The sequence below is a fragment of the Balaenoptera borealis genome, assembly GCF_965194805.1.
Source record: "Balaenoptera borealis genome assembly, chromosome: 14".
NCBI classification, from domain to species: Eukaryota; Metazoa; Chordata; class Mammalia; order Artiodactyla; family Balaenopteridae; genus Balaenoptera; species Balaenoptera borealis.
Genome location: NC_138875.1, coordinates 4671762 through 4691019, shown reverse-complemented (window position 1 = coordinate 4691019; position 19258 = coordinate 4671762). Strand labels below are relative to the sequence as shown.

General features: G+C 40.7%; 1 protein-coding gene across 33 annotated transcripts in view; it reads right to left on the bottom strand.

The window, feature by feature from the left end:
- The window catches only part of FBXO15 (F-box protein 15), a 585398-nt gene that overhangs the window by 217823 nt on the left and 348317 nt on the right, over positions 1 to 19258 (bottom strand). For 28 of the 33 annotated variants that reach the window (XR_014234370.1, XR_014234371.1, XR_014234372.1 and 25 more), the window contains one exon: positions 11868 to 11910. Coding sequence is in view for 27 of the 33 variants with exons in the window: in XM_082355200.1 (XP_082211326.1) it covers positions 11868 to 11910 (43 nt within the window). In the remaining 6 variants the exon portion in view is untranslated. Of the gene's footprint in view, positions 1 to 975; positions 4121 to 10442; positions 11710 to 11867; positions 11911 to 19258 lie in introns of those variants that run through there. The other 5 variants (XM_082355236.1, XM_082355217.1, XR_014234375.1 and 2 more) reach the window with 4 other exon arrangements.

Below are 19258 nucleotides of genomic sequence, written 5' to 3'. Positions count from 1 at the left end.
GAGTGGGTGAGAAAGGCAGCTCCATGTGATACAAGGTAGCTGAGAAGCCCTGAAAGGTCACCTCATATGGAGAAAATGTATGAAATCAGACTGCTTAGAGGAAGATCATCAGTGATGCCTGTTTTGTTCTGTTCAATGGACGTGTTTCAATTCTTTTCCGAAGTATCAGTAGCATTCAACATTTTGACTTCTCCTCCTTTCTTGAAATGCTTGTTTTTTCCATGAAATCATACTCTCTTACCTTATGGCTCACTCCTTCTCAATCTGTTACTCCACTGCACAATCTCTGAAATATTAACGTTCCTTCGAGTTTGGTACTAGAAGCTTTTTAAATCCACTTTTGTCCTGTATGATTCCAACCACTCCAATAGCTTCATATCCCATCCAAACGCTGATGACTCCCCAACTTGTATCTCCTTTTGCCCAGACCCATTTGCCCAATGACCGCGCTGACATCACCTTTTGTGAAGGTCTTACAGGGGTCTCAAATAAAATATGTGCCCTTAATATTTTTTCTCAAAATCTGATTCTCTTCCCATCTTCTGCATCTCTGTAAAATGTAATTCCATCAACCTTGTTGGTAATACCAAAAATCTTATAGCTACCCTTCAATTGTTTATCTCCCTTCCTTTCCATCCAATTCAGGTATCAATTTGAATTCCAGAATATATCATCACCCATCCGTTTTGCCCATTTCCACAGCTATCACCCTACTCCACGTGCAATTCTCTGAAAGCTATAGTTTCAGGCAAGAGCTTCCTGAATGGCCTTCCTGACTTGCCTCAGTCTAACCAAATTATGTCGCTCCTCTGCTAGATAGGAAAACGAACATCCATGGCTTCCCAATACGTATAAAATCCCGAATCTTTTACTTGGCTTCCAACATCCTGCGTCTCTCCCAACACCACCTTCTCAGGCTCATCTCACAAAAATACCCACCCACCCACCCCCACTATCCTTTGAACACGTGGGTCTTTAAGTTCCTCCAGGGTACCACCTTACTTGCCACCTGAGAGCCTTCTCACACCTGAGCTTTCTGCCTAGGACTCTCTTCTCTCTACTTGCCTGGCTCACTTCTATGTGTGCTTTAGCTCTCAGCTCACGTTTTCCTCTTGACAGTCATCTTCTCTAATATAAACTATATAAATTAAATCCTTCCTTTATTCTTCGTATTATTATCTCTTATTTGTGTGATTACATGATTCTCTCTCCCACCAGACAGTCAGAAATGCATGTGTTTTGCTCACCACTGAAGCTCCAGTCCCAGCACACAATTCCTGGCATAGAGTGGGTGCCCAGGAATATTTTAAAGGAGCAGGAAAAGAAGAAAAAGTAAGGGAGAGGAAGAGAGAAGGGAAAAGAAGAGATGAGAAGGAAGAATCAGACAAATATTTTAGGTCAGATAATAAGTTCTGCTCCGATCAAACAAGATAAGGGACTAGGTAGCCCTAAGGAGTCAAAGCTGGAAGGAGATTAAAGTAAGTAAAAGGAAAGATGAGGGGATTTACTGGAGCAAGAGCTAATTTCCCTCATGGATTAGAGGTTCTTCATTATTCATTAGACCTGATTATTCCAGGATCTTCCAGAACACCTGGAGAACCTGGTAAAGAATTGAACTCAAATAAGAGTATGGGACTAAAATTAAATGATGTGCATATTTTATTTATCCTTATTTATGGGGAGCTAGATAATTTTTTTTTATGTTTCACTGGGGGGATTTCACTAAGTCACCATCCTGTCGACATGACGGGATTGTAGAGACAGAGCATATTTGTACATGATGGTGAAGTGTGTGGCCCAGAAAAGAGTATCACAGTTTATTTGATTAGGACTCTTGCAGATTTTGTAAGCTGTCTGGGCCAGGTTGATAGTTACACCCTGCAATCCAAACACAGACAGTATCACCTCTTGGAATAATTGTCTAAGCTTATCTCTCTTCTGATCTGACAGTTCATTAAAGATGGAATTCCAGAGACTTCAACAGGTCTGAAGACAAGAGGAAGGAAGAAAAAAACCAAGTGAGAGTGAGTAGGGCCAGTTCAAGGCTTTAACTATATCTGATTTCTGTTTCGCCATGAAAACGATTGAAAAGCAAGGTTTGACACACTGTGAATACAGACAGTGGGTAGTACTTAGCCTAAAGTTTTTGATATTTCTGTAAGTAAAATATGTGATTTCTCATTTGATCCTTATCTTCTTTCTATCATGGACTGTATCCTCTGACATGATTTTTTTCCTTATTGACTCACCTATGGGAAAGCTGTCATTCAGAGTGACAGCTAAAAAGCATATGCTGTTCCATTCCAATTCTAATGTCATATTAACATTTAGCTATTATTAATCCAATCACATCTATTTTCTCCCTCCCACTTAAAGGAAGTCTGAGAATCAGGTAAAGGCTGACATTTCAGGCAGATGTGTTGCCCAAAATAAAATCCGATTCTCTGAGAGTCAAATTATGAGATCTGGTTCATTAGGACCTTTCTGTTACCATGAATGAGGGAGAGAATAAGGGGGGATTTGGCAACGTTTCATGCAATTTCTTCTCACACTTGTAATTTTGGGAGTAGGGTGCTCCTGTCATTTTAGATAGAAAATATCTTCAAGTCAAAAAAAAAAAAAGCAGAGAAAAATAAAGATGGAATAATTTTGGAATCAAGCTTATCTTCACATTTTAAATAAGCTTTTAAACTCTCTGGCACACCACAGTTTACACCCACTGACATGTCACTGCCCACATTTCTCTGCATTTTTATCTTTAAGAGCATATTTAAGAAGCCACATCTTACAAAAGTAACAACTAAAGGGTTTATTATTTTTTAAATTCCGTGCCACTTATTAAAAAAACAATTTTACTTTTAAGACCAATAAATAATTTAAAATAAACTATTGTAAAAATAGAAACTGAGAATTAACATGTATAGGTATGAGATAGTTTGGGCATGGTTTTGCCTGAGTTTGTCTGTGTGTGTGTGTGTCTGTGTGTTTATGTATGTCTGTGTGCCTGTGTGTATGAAAGAGAAATAGAGACAGAGATTAGATGGACTTTCACAATTGATCCCAAAACCGTGCTCAGAGATTAGGTCTTGAGTAGGTAGCACTGGCACAGAATAAGATCTCCCAGAATACTATTTTCTTATTTTAAAGAAATTATTTGGTATTTTCTAAAAAATTATTCTTCAGTAATCCAGAAAAAGTACTTTTCTCATTAAAGTGTTTTTATTTGCTCCTTTATTATGTATTCATCTAGTCCAGTATTTAGGTTCTTACCATGCTTACAGACACTTTTCTAGGGGTAAAAAGAGGAATAAGCCATTCTGATCCCTCGGTGCCAACTGGGGGACAGAGAGCCGAGTTTCAGTGAGGACAGCCGGGGGGGGATGCGACTGCTGCAGAAGCAGCTCCCATGACATCTGGGAGCTGAAGAAGGATTCATGGAAAAGGCACCTTGAGCTGGTCCATGAAAAATGGATAAGAGTTTTTCAGGGAGGCAAGAAGAGGAACGTGCTCAACTCAGAAGACCCAACATGTGGAAAGGCCCCGAGCGGAGCAAAGCATGGCGCTCTCCGAGACGCTGGGATCCGCCCCAGGAAGCAACGAGGAACACGGCAGACAAAGAGCTTGAAGGACCTTTATCCCATGCTAAAGAGCCCTGTGAGACTGGGGATGGCTCGATCCAATTTCTTATCAAGGAAATAACTTCAAGAGCAATTAAAAATGAAACTGGAGTGGGAAAAAGACTGAAGGTGAGAAATTAGAAAAAGACACAGACTTCTGATTCAATATGCAACGACTCCATTCTCCCCGAGCCTGACAAAGTGGCAAAAAGATAAAAACTCAAATTAATATATAGTAGCACTGGGAATCTTGCAGTGATTCTAATCAGAATATCAGCATAGTTTTTAATTTCTGAAGATATGCAGTGTGACGTATACGGTTAAATACCTACCTAAGATTCATGTCCTCCTTCTCCTCTGATGATATATCCCTGTTGTGTTTGTGAAGCTATATGACTATCCCCAGGCAGGATACTTGCTTTCTCACTCTCTTGTAGATGAGGGTGGCCATGGAGATGTAAGCAAATATATCTTGCAAGGGCTCTGGGAACATTGTTGTCCTTCTGATAAAAGAAACACCCATGTGGTTGGTGCTTTCTTCTCATCTGGAATGTGGATATGATGGTGAATGCATCAGCAGCCATCTTGTGACCATAAGGAAGGGCCTATACAATCATAGAGATGCTCAATCTAGCATCATTAGGCTATTATCAACCACTGCCAGAAGACACTAACCTTTGAGAAAAATAAACCCATATTTGATTGAAACCCTCGAAGTTGGATTTTCTCTTACTCAAAGGCAAAAGCAACCCTAACTGATATAGACAGTGAATGGGAACAGTGTGAATACTCGGAAAACATGAGAAATGTAATCTCATAAATTAACTAAAGAGCATTTCCATAATGAACTAATTACAATCACCATGAAACACAAATTTCATGCACACAGTTTTAGCTGTCTGCCAAACTATCAGTTAAGTATGTAGGAATCTAATTAAACTTTTTGCTTAAAGCAGAAAGGAAGAGAAGCTGCTGGTTGGGAACTGGGAAATAAAAGAAAAAACCCAGCATGAGGGAAGGTTTCATAAAATTAGAGACGGGAACGGGTTGGGAAGAAAGGAGAAGGAAATGTGTCACAATAGAAAATATAGGAAAGGGTAAAAACAAACTCCTATTTTACTTACAATAATTAATGAACGATATTAAAGACTTCTCTTAAAAGATGAAAACTATCAAATTGACAAATACAACCACAGACAAAAACAAAATTGTGGCAGACACTGCTAATTTTCATCTCCCTTCGTCCTTAGCAATGTGATTCTGTTTGGAGTGAGAATGTGCTCACCCAAAAGGCAAGATTACTACTAGACTTCTTATTGTGTCTGATAAATCAGCACTTATTTGGTTAAGGGACTCGTATTCGTCAGGGTCTAAACAGGAAATGGAACTCGTTCTTCATGTTTCGAGAACGAGAATTTAATAGGAAAAAAAGGGAATTAGACACACATAGATGATGAGAGCACGTGGAGAGGAGTTTAAGAGCACCCTGGCCAGAGAGAAGGGAGGGCCAGGTGTTGCTGCACCCCCGGCAGAAGTGGGAACCAAAATGGGCCTCCCCAGGAGGAGCTGGAGCTACAGAGCACGTGCAGCCCAGGTGGAATTTACACAAGAGACTGAGATGGGGGTACAGTGCCCACCACCGCCCCCTTCCACCTTGGGCACCGAGAAAAGGATTCAGGCTTCTGTGTCATCACATGCCCTTTCCTGGGGGCCTGCGGAAGGATGGGGTGGTGGCCGGGGGTGGGTAGACACAGGGAGAGAGCACACAAGCTCTCTGGTGTCTCTTCTTATAAGGACACTAATCCTATGTGTCCTGTGTCCTATGTCCCGGGCACCACCCTTTTACATCCTTTAATCTCAGTGACTTCCTCAGAGGCCCCTTCTCCAAATACAGCTACACTGGGTATTAAGGCTTCAACCTATGTATTTTGAGGAGACACAAACATTCAATGCACAACACAATGAAAGGGAAAGCAATTTTTCCCAACTAATTCAGAAGGTATCTAGCTTAGAAATTCAGATGCACAAATCATCCAATTAAATATATAGCACAGTAACTCCAGTATTACAATAAAAGATTATTGCTGGTAGGGTTTATCTCAGGATGGTTCAACATTAAGAACTTTACAACTTTAGACCGTGATAAAATTATGCTTTGTATTTCCCCACAATGACAGAGACAAGGATGTGTAGATAAACAGGGGAAGTAAACGCTTCCCGCCACCTTGACAACTGCAACGCGTTTGCTTTGGAGTTTGCCAGGTTGTTTAAGGTTGTTGTAGGTAATTCGTGCTTCGCTGCAGGCTTTTGTCCCCTCAGTCAAGACGACTTGAGGATATGGGGAGGGGGAAGGGTAAGATGTGACAAAGAGAGAGAGTGGCATGGACATATATACACTACCAAACGTAAAATAGATAGCTAGTGGGAAGCAGCTGCATAGCACAGGGAGATCAGCTTGGTGCTTTGTGACCACCTAGAGGGGTGGGATAGGGAGGGTGGGAGGGAGACGCAAGAGGGAGGAGGTATGGGGATATTATGTATACATATAGCTGATTCACTTTGTTATAAAGCAGAAACTAACACCATTGTAAAGCAATTATACTCCAATAAAGATGTTAAAAAAAAAAAAGACACTTCCTTTCTGCTGACGTTACTTACAGGTAAATGCTTTAATCTATTATCAGCACTTGGTGGATACTGTTCCCCTTAAATGCTTAAACTGCACTTATTTGTATAAGTAATGGGTTTAGTAGGTTGGCATATTAGCTGTTAAGCAAGAATCTGTAATTTCTAATAAAAGAAGGTAAAGGCCAGTTAATTGCAGATTAAATAACCTACCAACAACTCACTTTACATGGAATTTGAGATTTCAGAGTTAAAATGGAACTTAGTATTATACAGAAAGAGTCATTCTCAAGGTGATTGGCTTTTTTTATACACAAGTATTTTTTTCTATTAAAGGTCGAAGATCTTCATTTATTCTTTATCCCTGCAGGCAAATCCCTGATCCAGGCTTTAGTCATCTTCATCCTGGATTACTTTAGAACCTTCTGTACTACAAAACTAGCACTGGCTCTCATGGTTTTTTTTTTATCACTGTTAAAAGCTACCTGTTTATTTTTTCTTTTAAATGTATTATTCAACTTTAAAACCAGTGTTTGGGTTAGATACTGTCCTTTGTCCTCTCTATAAATCTATAAATTTATAATGGGTAAACTGAGACACAGAGAGTTCAGGGGTTTGTCTAAGTTCTCAGATACAGAAAGTGAAGGACCTGGGAATCAAAGGTAGGCAGTCTGACTCCTAATCCAAGCTCACAACTCTGCTTTCTATCACCAGAAGAACTTTAATTCTAGGGGAAGCTAACTGCTTTCCCCAACCCAAATTTACCTAAGGAGTTGGAGAAACTCAGTGATGATCAAGGTCAGCATGGGTCCTCAAGGGGTCCCCAGCTGTCTAGTAGGAAGCAGTACACTAATTTAGTTGCCTGTCTTTAAAAGATACTCTTATTGAGCTTTAGGTTTTTGATCCCTTAATTACTGGAGGCCAAGACCATAAGTTTATGAGTTTCTCTGTTTTAATATGTGTTTGTTTGTTTGTTGCCCTGGTGGCTCTTACTGTGGAAATAAGAATCTGTTTACATTGTAGACATCTTTTCATTCTGGGAGTGACGCTCAAGATGAAGTTGAAATAATACAAAGGCAAATATATCAGCAGAGGTGTTGTTTGGACCATACAGATAGATAGGGGCTATCACTGCCAGTCTCTGAATTGTGAGTGGGGAGAGAAGGCTTGGCAACTTCCATGCTTAGGAACGCTTTTGGCTAAAACTTCAATGGTATGAATAAGAGCTTGTACATGGGCATCCTTTTATGGTAGAATGACTGGGCCCATGGAACTGAGACCGGTTTGTGTGCACAGATGAAAGGAACTGAGGAGAGAGCCCTCTTACCTGTCCCTAGAGGAGCCCTGCCCAGTGGACTTGCTCCAGGTCTGGAAATGTTCTCCAGCTGTGCTGTTTAATGTGTAACCACTCATCAGAGGTGGCCATTGAGCACCTGAAATGTGGCCAGTGGGATCAGAGAACTGATGACTTAAATATTATCTGTTTATTAATTTAAATTTAAATAGACACGTGTGTCAAGTGGCTACTGTACTATACAGCGCAGGTCTAGAGCACAGGTTCTCAAGCTTCAGACTTTTCTGTGCTGGGAGAGAAGTGAAGAGAAAGGGACGGAGGAAGGACACTCCAGGCCCAGGAGTTGGAACCCAGCATCTGGAGGTGAAGTAATAGCAAGGCTGGACCTTCTCAAACTTGCTCAGTTATAGTGTCCTTGGTGTCTCGGTTTATTTTTTTTTTCACCGTGGCCCTAAGCCAAGAGAAGTACCTAACCATCCCATGAGCTACATAGTTAGGTCCAAACAATACAGTCATTTTCACAGGATGCTCAACACATGTCCCTGTGCTTCCCCCAAACGTTTAAACTATGCTGCGGTTCCCCTGAGAGTGTATTGTGCAGCCTGGAGAGACCCAGGAAGCCAGGCCATGGGATCCCCTACTGAATGGGAACAACTTCGCAGCATATGAACATCAGACACAGTCACTCCGGGACCACGTTGGGACAAAACTAAACCCAGGACACCCTGCCCCCACAGTAGCGACCAAACATCTCTCCTTCCTGACCGGTACGAGTCCTCCTGCCCGTGACACCTTAAGCCCCGCTTCATTGCCCTCCCTCCCTCATAAACAAGCTTAAGATGCTCGATCATCAAATCACCACTGCTTCCTGGCACCATCCAATCCAAAATTAATTTCCTGACGTTCTCCCCCAAAATCCAAATTTCAAACTAAATGACAAACCCACCACCACACGCTTCCTGAGACACCCTATGGTTGCCCACAGTGTAGGAGCACGTTAACAGACTTAGCTTTGGACTGCAAGTGTGTTTCTGGTGGTCTCTGGACACTGGGGTTTATCAGATAGATTCTAAAATTTCCTGTCACATGACAGTTTATATGAGAAGCAGCCTTGTGGTTTAATAAAGGAATGATGTCCCCCTTTGTAACTTCACTTGTAGAGGGATACATGGGTCTCTGTGTGAGTCAAGAACCATTGCTTTGGGACTTCCCTGGTGGCGCTAGTGGTTAAGAATCCGCCTGCCAATGCAGGGGACACAGGTTTGAGCCCTGGTCCGGGAAGATGACACATGCTGCGGAGCAACTAAGCCCGGGTGCCACAAGTACTGAGCCTGCGCTCTAGAGCCCGCGAGCCACAACTACTGACTCCACATGCCACAACTACTGAGCCCACGTGCCAAGAGCCCATGCTCCGCAACAAGAGAAGCCACCGCAATGAGAAGCCCGTGCACCGCAACGAAGAGTAGCCCCCGCTCACCACAACTAGAGAAAGCCTGTGCGCAGCAACGAAGCCGAAAAAAAAAGAACCATTGCTTCAGTCCTTTGCAACAGTAGATTGGATTCTCACCTCTTTCCATTTTGTGAACTAACAAATACTTTCTTTAATAAAAGGGTTGTTCAATTACCTCCTTCAATGTATTCTTTTGAGAGAATGAATATACAAACAAACAATATCCAGGCCGTATATAAAAATAGAATCTGACCCACAATCTGCAGCAATTATTGCAGGAAATCAACCCATTGTCTATGGTAACCATCCCAGGAAGCCAGTCTCTAATCCAGAAGTAAGACTTGTAGGAATCAGACCATTTTAGCAATACGGTCCAGGAAGCCAAATAATAATCCCTGTAACAGTCAACCTAAGATGGCCAGGAACTGATTAATAACTGCCAGCTTCCCTAATTTTTGTCCCAGCTCCCAACTTTGGACCAATGAGAGAAAGCCAAATATGCATCCCTAACCAATCACAAAGGATGCCCCCCTTGAAGCTAGCACACCACTGGTTCTCACCCCCCAGCCCCACAGCCAACAGCCTCTACGCAGGGCACACCTGAAGCCTTCCCTTTATTAGACAGCTTTTCCTCTCTTCTGAGTCTGCTAAAACACAAGGGATGGGTAGCTGACTCCCCTGCCATAGTGAACTTGGATAAATAGCTTTTGTCTTTTCTCATTTGGTTGGTCTCCATCTATTTCCAGACCTATAATTAAAATCCTACTGTATATTTCAAAACCCACCCTCCAGGATGTTTGCACCAACTTATATAACCACTAATGTGCTTCAGATTTCCGTTTCCCTACAACCTCACTAAATCCTAGGATTTATCAATCTTTTAAATCTGGCCAATCTGTTAATAGGCATTGGCTCATGATTTTATGTGAATTTATTTGATTCACAGAAGGTGAACATCTTTTCACATGGTTATGGGCCATTTATATTTCCTTCTTTGTAAATTGCCTGTTCTTGTATTTGGTCCTTTCCACGGAAAGGTAAGAACTTTGAGGCCAAGTTCCAACTCTATAATTATTACCTATTACATCTAATTGATTCTTATAATTTTCTACTGTACGCCCAGTAGAAATCCAGCTGAGAATGTTGTGTTTGAAGAGCTATGCCTTGCAGGGAATTCCCATCAAGAAACTGGGTATTACTAGACCTAAGAAGTAAAAACTATGTCCATAAAAGAGATGTGAAATCCAATCCCAGGGAGAATATGAATGCCAGATCTGGACAGCCCCAGGGGACATTTTTGGCCAAAGAAACATGCACCTTTAGTGTATGAGGCTGTATGGATACCAGTGCCTGTTAGAGCTCATGTGAGGATCAGACTTCAGTCACTGGAGCTCAGAATGGTCCACCCTGCCATACAACGATGTCCTGCAGCCTATAAGGGTAAGTAGGAAGCCCTAGACATTATTCAAGGCATCATTTAACAATCCACTGTACCACCAGCCAATCCTGATTGATTCTCCGGGGAGACAGGATGCAGCAAATGCAACAAGGAATTAATCTAAGGGTGATTTAAGTCAGGAAATTATGGCGAATGCAAAGGGATTTGACTTTGTCACACACTATAGAATGAGATGCTTTTCAGCTGCTTGTAAAATTATGACGTTGTCAAGTGGGTTATCGTTTCATATTATGGTTTCAACTAAATGAAGGAAGTTCTCTTTTCTCGGATTCTGCTGGTCCCCTGTGAGCTGAACCATTCTTTCCTACACGTACTGGGTGAGTTTCAGAACCTTGTCACTAATGGGATTCTAGATCTTAGTGTAAAAAAAAAAAAAAAGAGTTTAAACCACAAACACAAGGTGTCAAATCTTATGTTTTTGATCTTATTTGAAAGAATAACTCCCTTTTTCTCTGGCTTCCCTCACTTTCCTCCCCTTAAAGAAGACTCTCAGGCCCTTTGCAACGTCACATTTTTGTAGACATTAGGAGATATTCTGAGTCTTCTTTCTAAAAAGGCCAGACCATTTTCACGAATAGAAAGTTAGAGTGAAACTGGTGCCTGAAGGAAGCAAATGGAACGGTAAACCTGGCTCATTAAAATATATAAAACCCCACCTAAATGGGCAGCAGAAAAAGAAGTTAGGCCATATGAACAGATAAACCACAACTATAAAGAAAGTGATGTTTTGCCTGTATTGGTGTGCTGCAAATTCAAATTGATTAGCCATATCCTGTCAAGAAAATGGATTGAACAAATCAATAAATTATGAGTAGAACTGATTAAACTGGCATCATAATTACAGTGCAGTATGTTACAGAAGCTTGCAAATGCTTGGGCTTCACAACAGAACCGTCAGCAGAATCCTGGATCATATATCTGCTTATTGTTCTTTCTGGACACAGAAATCTTTTGCTAAAACCATATCAAAAAGGTAGATAATTCAGTTCAGGCTAATGAGGAGTTAACTGTCATTTTCATTAAGACATAACTAGATTAATTAGTAAAAAAAAATCGTTTTCAATTTACAGTAATTTAAACCATTAAAACAAAAGGAAATATGTACTCAGTAAAAACAAACAAAAAATCATTCATGACCGAATTCTCCAGAGATGTTGACAAATCCATCCACTGCCCTTTAGTCACAGAGTTCGTGTGTAGGTCTCTCAGCTGAAAGATGCTGAAAATCTCAAACGACACTTTTAAGGCCCAGGCGGCCACGTTTCTGAAGGGATTTAGAAGAGGGTAAGTTTTTCTAGTTAATGTCCATAGGAATTCATGCCCAGCTAGAGAACTGAATCTACAGAGTTAAAACCACACTGTTGGGAAAAGGGAGAGCTTGATTTGGGGAAGGACCATGAGCTAGTTTCCTCCAGGACTTACCGTTGGCTGGTTTTCCTTGGACTCGAAGCTGCCTCTGATGTAGCTGTGATGAAGAACAAAGACATTTAATTCAAAGTTATCTCTGCATCCATACTCTGACATTTTTTATTACATCTTTATTGGAGTATAATTGCTTTACAATGTTGTGTTAGTTTTTGCTGTACAACAAAGTGAATCAGCTATACGTATACATATATCCCCATATCCCCTCCCTCTTGAGCCTCCCTCCCACCCTCCCTAACCCACCTCTCTAGGTCATCACAAAGCACTAAGCTGATCTCCCTGTGCTATGCGGCTGCTTCCCACTAGCAATCCATTTTACATTTGGTAGAGTATATATGTCCATGCCACTCTCTCACTTCGCAGTACTCTGACATTTTTAAATGCACGCACTAAGAAGTCATGCTGAGTCTATTTTTTCCCAGCTACAATAGCCATCCTTTCTATTTGCAATTTACTTTATACAAATAAAGGTTTCCTAAATTTAGAAAATTTAACTTTGTTGAAATATTCTGGAAAGCGCTAATAAAAATTGTACAACCATCGTTGGAAATTAATTCAAAGAACATAATGAATAATTAAGAATATCTTTCTCTCAACATTCCAGAAATGCCCCATGGATCCAAGGAAGACCATAGGCTTTGTCCCGCCTCAGGAGTAAAAATGGGTCAAAATAAATGTTATTTGTATTTAAGTTATTTATTTGGGAGGAGGGAATCTAGATAAAATATAAACAAAGTAAACTATTTGAAGGGAATCTTTAAACAATGTTACTAAGACAGGCTGGTTAAAGAAAAATCTCTCATACCACCCAAAATAAGCCAAAAAATGATTCAGCAAGTTTGACGCCAAGGCTGTAGGTGACTTTACATAATTTAATGAACTTCAAATACAGTGAAATGGTAAAGTATTTTTACTCAAATATCTATTTCAACAATTTGAGCTATTGAGTGAGGGAACAAAAAAGTCCACAATGACATTGCTTAGGTGTTAATCTTGAGTTTCCTATTAAATTAATGGGTGACTGTTATTTATTTGCATTTATAATACAAATCCAACTCTAGAAAAGGTGTTGGCATCTTCATGTTTTCTTTACAAAGTAAAGAAAAAGCTTATATATTAGTCAAATGACTGATTCTCCCCAATCTGAATATTGTAGTCTACTCTCATCGCTCCTTTTCCCTTTCTCAAAGTCTGCCTCTGTGAAGAGAGTGAGGGAATCAATGAACTGTATTCTTTTAAAATAATAATAGTAACAGACAAGCCACAACAACAAGAATTTCCTTCACTGAGCACCTTGGCTGTCCCTGGAGGGAACTGGGGAGAAGAAAGAGATGCATGATGAGGTTTTCCTTTGGGCGTCATATAAAGAGGTTATTTTAAAAGATTTTTCCAACTAACATCTTAGTTTTTTAAAACATCATGTGTTTATTGTTTAAAAAATAAAATATAGATAGACAAAGAGAGTAATAGCAGGGAAGAAAGAGGAAGTCACCCAGCATCCACCCACCCAGAGAAAACCATTTCTATACATGAAAATAAAAATACTGCCCATTCTTTTTAATTTCTATATTTCTATTTAACAGTATATTGTGAATATCTTGCCAAGTCAGAAAATTTATTTCTATCCCTGCATTTTAATGAGCACATTGTACAACTTGGCAGGGATTTCTTCAACTATCCATCTATTGTTAAACCCTTAGAGCATTCCCATTTGCAGGCTATCACAAAAAGACGGTGATGCTTTCTTCGTAGCTGCTTTATTGTATGAACATCTCCAATTATTTCCTTGGGATAGTTTCCTAAAAGTAGAATTGCTGAGTCAAGGGGTAGAGTCTCTTAATAAATACGGACAAATGGCTTTTTGCAGAAAGTTTATGCAAATTTATATGCCTACCAGGAGCATAAGAGAGCCCTACATCCCCATATCCTTATCGACATAGTTAGTACTCTTATTAATCTTCCCCATTTTGTAGGTAAAATGTATCTCTTACATTTCATTTCCACTTCCTAAAGGTAAGCTGGAACAACTGCATGTATTTATTAGCCTCTGAGTTTAAAAGAATCTGGTAGCATATATGTGGGTGACTGTCCCCTAATTGTAGGTGAGCATACTGAGGGTCTATTTCCCACCAAAGAATAAGAGAATACAGAGCCTACAATTTTATTAGGTGACAAAATGATGTTAAAATATATTTCATTTTGGCAACAAAAACATAGACACCCCCCACATGTGTTTAGCAGTTTAAAGAACAGATGAGCAGATGAACAAAATACAATTATTCTCCCTATCAAACGGATTTATAAACTGAAAGCCAGTGAAATATTGATCAATGAATGGAAACCCATCTAGGAGAGCAGCTGAAAGATTGGGTCATTCCAGCCTCGTCATACTTCCAGGTGCACCTGCTGGACGTTTGGAGAAGGTTCACGATTCTCTCGGCACATTTTTTCAGGATTCTTAACCAATTCTTAACCAAGTAAGGAAGACTAGCAGATTAAGAGCAAAAAATATCACATCTGCTGTGCTATGGAAAGTGGGATAAGGGTGCAGCTTGCAGGACTCAATACTTGACATGGCCAGGCCACAAGGGAGTAAACCGGGGAGCAGGAGACCAGCTGAGGAAGGGCTCACACCATCAGCTCCTCAGTAAAGAGCGTCAAGGGCAGCCCAGCCCCTCAAGGTAAGGCAAGGGCAGGGGCTCTACCCAGTTGCTATGAAATCAGATGACTAGAAAAAAATAAAACAGACTAAATAAATTGTCTCAAAAATAAAAAAGGAGCCACAATTGCTCCTTTAAAGTTTGTTTAATTAGTAACAACTTTGTTCTATAGAATTTTTATACATCTAGAAAATATTCGACTGGGGGAAAATAAACATTCTTTCTTAAGCACCTCCTAGCAAATGTTTGACATGCTTGCATTAAGTGAAAGTATAAGAACCAGAAAGTGAAAGTAAGATGACAAATGAAAATAAACACGTGTCTTGGAATGAACTTCTGGTGAACAGTCCCACAGGACGATCACAAAGGCCCAGGTTGCCTTTGCGGGTCTGCTTGCCTTGGTTGATGTCAGCAGCACAGGAATCCAGGAGGGCTTTTGATCACTCCCTGGGTTCCCCCAGGATACACAGAAGGAAGGTTTCTCATATCAAGAAGCTTTAAAAATGTTAAGCTTGAGTGGAGCTAAATTGATTATTTGATGGCCTGGAAATCTATGGACTTTTTAAAAGAATGGATGGTAGCTTTCAATTTTATAACGCTGTAATTAAAAAATACTTTCACAGGCATGAATTGTCAGGGGGCATTGGATCATCACTTCTGAGCTGGAGAAACTGAGTCACTGTGTTGCTATGTGATTCAGCAGAGCCATGGTTTTATGACAGAGTTAGGATTCAGATTCACACATTTTGATTCCCTCAATCCAATTTTATTTTCATTACATCTTAGCCAATTCACATTCAAGTTGAAATAAATTGTGTAATAAATTTCAACTTTTTTCCTTACCCTTTCCTTCTACCCTCAACCAACCATTTACAAAGTCTATCAATCAGGGTGTTTGTTGAACACCCCAATTTTCTGACTGCTTAAAAGGCAAGAGTTTGCTTTTATCTAACCCTGATTATTTGGAGGCAAAGAAATGAAATTTGACCTTCAGAAGTTTTCTAAGATGACAAGCATAAAAGCTCCAAACTGCTACCCTTTTTCCTTTTTATTCTTTTTTTTTTTTTTTTTGGCATCCTTCTCAGAGGTAGAGGGATAGAGGTGAAATTAATGTGACTGCTGGCTATATCAAGTGGCTAATGGAAGAAATCAATTTCAAAGTAAGATTTACCTTATTGATGAATTCCAAAGATAAGAGCATAGTCTTTTATGATTAATATTTGCTGGGTGCAATGTGTCATTTTATAAATAATATAAATTGCACTTGATTGGACTGAAGATGAAATCCATATCATCTAGCATTCCACTAAAACATAAGGACAGCCAGATTTGAAGGAGAGATTTTGTTTCTGTTTTAATAGAAAAAGAATTCAATTTCCACTTTTATAGACATCTCCTGGGACTTTCATAAGAATGTAATAGTTACTATGAATGAATCTGAGGCAAACTATTTTTAACTAATTAAGGCAATTTGATGGATGATGCATAAGGGGAAATTTTGGGAGGGTCTTAAGCATGTTGGGTAATATTATGAGTTCAATTTTAGGATACTTGGATGGAGATGCTTCTAAGACATTCGTGGGAAATACTATATATGTATCAAAAATACTGACCCAGCATTCAGAATAAAAATCTCAGCAGGAGAATAAAGTAGGAAATACTCTGTATTTCAGTAATCGAGGCTGTAGGTGTATATGAGATTGCCTAAGAAGAGGGTGAAATAAAAAGAAAAGGTAGCCTAAAACCGAATCTGGAAAAACACCAATGTTTAAAGAATGGACGGAGACAAACCACCTGGTTATGGGGGAGAGGGAGGGAGAGCGTGGTAGGAAGAGAGTCACAAAAGCCAAGAGAGAAAGGAGTGTTCACCTGTGTTGAAGATGATGGAAAAGCCGAGTCTGCAATGAGTGTGCGTCGCCCGCTGGCTTCATGGAAGTTGGCATTATTGGGTCCCCTAAAAACGTCAGGATCAGCTGAGCAGTGGGGCAGAAGCAGAAGAGATGAGTGACATTGAAGAATGAGTGACATTGAAGAGTGAGTGACAAAGAAAATTAGCTGGTGTATACAGCTGTTTCTTTCAAAAAGTTTAGCTATGATTAGCCAGAGATGACATGGTCGAATGACATCCAGGAAGAATTATTTTTGTTTCATTTTGTTTTTAAAATAGAGACTAAGCAGCATTTCAATACTGATGGGAGGATCAAGAAGAGAGAGAAACTGAGAACAGGGAAGGAAGATAATCAACAAGGTAAGTTTATTTAAAAAGCATAAAGGAAGTCGTTCCCTCCACCATCTACCAGTAGAAGAGGGAAAAAGACAGGTGTGAAATATTTTTGTTTATAGATACAGGAAAGTTAATGCAGTTCCTATCTGATAACTTCTGTTTTCAGGGTTAACTAACAAGAAGGGTCATCAGCTGAGAGTCAAGGTAAAGTAGGGAGGCTTGCATGTTGGAATAACTGGAATAGAGTTTATAAAAGTTGAAATGACTGTTTCAGAGAGAGGGAGAGAGCAGGCCAACCAGGGGAAGATCCAAGAAAAGCCAAGCAATTTTGAGAGAATCCGTTGAGTTTAGTGACTGGGAATCACAGCACTGTCAATTTGCCAGGCAGTGTAAATCTAAACCCAATGTTTATATAAATAAACGTCAGTGCTCAAGTTGCAAGAAAACTCAGGAACAAAAGAAAACAGTAGTTCCTAACACCACAGGGGACCCATTTCAAATGATAGCATGAAAGAAGAACTCTCATTAAATAGACAGATAGGAGGGGGCGGGGTCAAGACGGCGGACTAGGAGGACACGGAATTCGCGTCTCCAAACAACCAGGGCGGCTGGGGGAGGGAAGGAGTTCCTACACCCAGTGGGACCCACCCACGGTTAGGGGTTCAGCGGGGATGGGGGAGACCCTGGGAGAGACGTGGGGGGGGGCGTGGAGGAACGGAAGGGAACAGGGCCAGTGCTTTCCCTGCCCACTCAGGCACCGGGGACGCTTGTTGGGCTCCCGGCCTAATCCCCTGCCCTCGGAGCCTCCCTCCTGCCGGGCAGAGCCCAAGCCCCGCCCCTACCCCCCCACCAGGGCCCCACCTCTGCACTCGGAGACCCCCTCCGAGACCCCCTCCAATGTGCTGGGGCTAAACCCCACCCACACACCCTCACTCAGGTCCCTACCTCCAAACTCCGGAACTCCACACTCCAGAGGCCCTCCTTTCCACGTGCTGCCTCTTCCCTTCCACGCAGGTCCTAAGCAGAGGCCCCGCCCCACGCTTGAACGTGGCCCGCCTGGGCCCCGCCCCCAGGGCCTTTTCCAGCTGCAGCTGCATGGGTCCTGAGCCTAGGCCCCGCCCCACACTCAAACGTCACCCCCCACCCTAAACCCTGCCCCTGCTTAAGTTCCACCCCCGCCTAAACTCCGCCCCCATAGCCAAGGCTTTTTTTTTTCTCTCCTTTTTTCCTCTTTTAGTTTGGGGCTCTGTTTCACCTTTTTGATGCATTTATATTTTTATTTTTTCTAATAAATCTTTTATTTTTCTAATTTTATTTTATTTATTTATTATTTTTTTTAATGTGATGATCCTTTTTTTTTTTTTTTTTCAACAGGGAAGGGAGACAAATGCAAAGAGGGGGGTGAGACAAATGCAAAGAGACACACAAATAACTTTCCATATCAAACTTTCAAATAAATCCCTCCATCAGGCAAAGGCTGTTTGCTCCATGCCAGGCACTTGGTTGTGTGCTTTATATACTTCATCTCTTTTAATCACCCTTGTTTTATAGACACGAAAAAAGAGGTTCCAAGGAGTGAAGTGCACAAACAGGACTTGGAACCCATCTTGCCGAGCACACCCAGACCGATATTCTTGACCATGAACTACACTGCCTCTCAGCATGTTTCCGGGACGCACCCTCTGATGCTGTTCAGGACCTTCCTGCATGGCCACAGGCTGCTTTCAGCTGCTGACCACTCTGAGTGATGGCTCCTGAGACTAGATGTGAAATTTGAAGAAGTGAATGAAGCTGAACCCTCCTGCCTTCTTTAGCTCAGGCCACTGTGAGTTCTAGGAGTCACTGAGGACTCCAGGGCAGCAGAGGAAGCCAGGTTGCAATCAGAAAGCATTTCTAATTAAGCATCTTTGGTACACTGCCTAAAGAGGTCTTCAAGAGAAAGGACCGAAGCCTCCAAGTTTCTAGTAATTTGTTGTGATTTATTTTTTCATTCTCAGTAAATATTCTCTATCATGCCTAATTTTGTACTTGTCATTGTATAGCTTTTTTGTTGTTGTTGTTGTTGTTTTTTTCACACACACACACTGTATTTTATTTTTACAAGAGATAAATAGACTGACACCAAGCATTGTACATGGATGACCACAACAAAAGCAACAATGATTGCAATTACCAGACCTGAAACACACTCATACTATGTTATAATATTGACATTCAGTCCAGTAATCCTCTACTGTAACAGCTCCTTTACTTTGCAGTGAAAATTGATTTGTATATTCTTTGCCTCTGAGTCCTTGTGGGATTTTTTTTTTTAATTCAGACAGAAAGTCACAAAAATTATACTCATCCTCATCAGTTCACTCAGTCCCATGTAATTAAATTTTTTTTTTCATCTTGATCTTTTGTTAGCACTTTTTTGAGTTCCTCAGTTTTTCATTAGAGTTCTGAAAATGCTTATTCATTCAGTTCAGCAGTACAGTCAGTTACCAGAAACCTGTACTTGT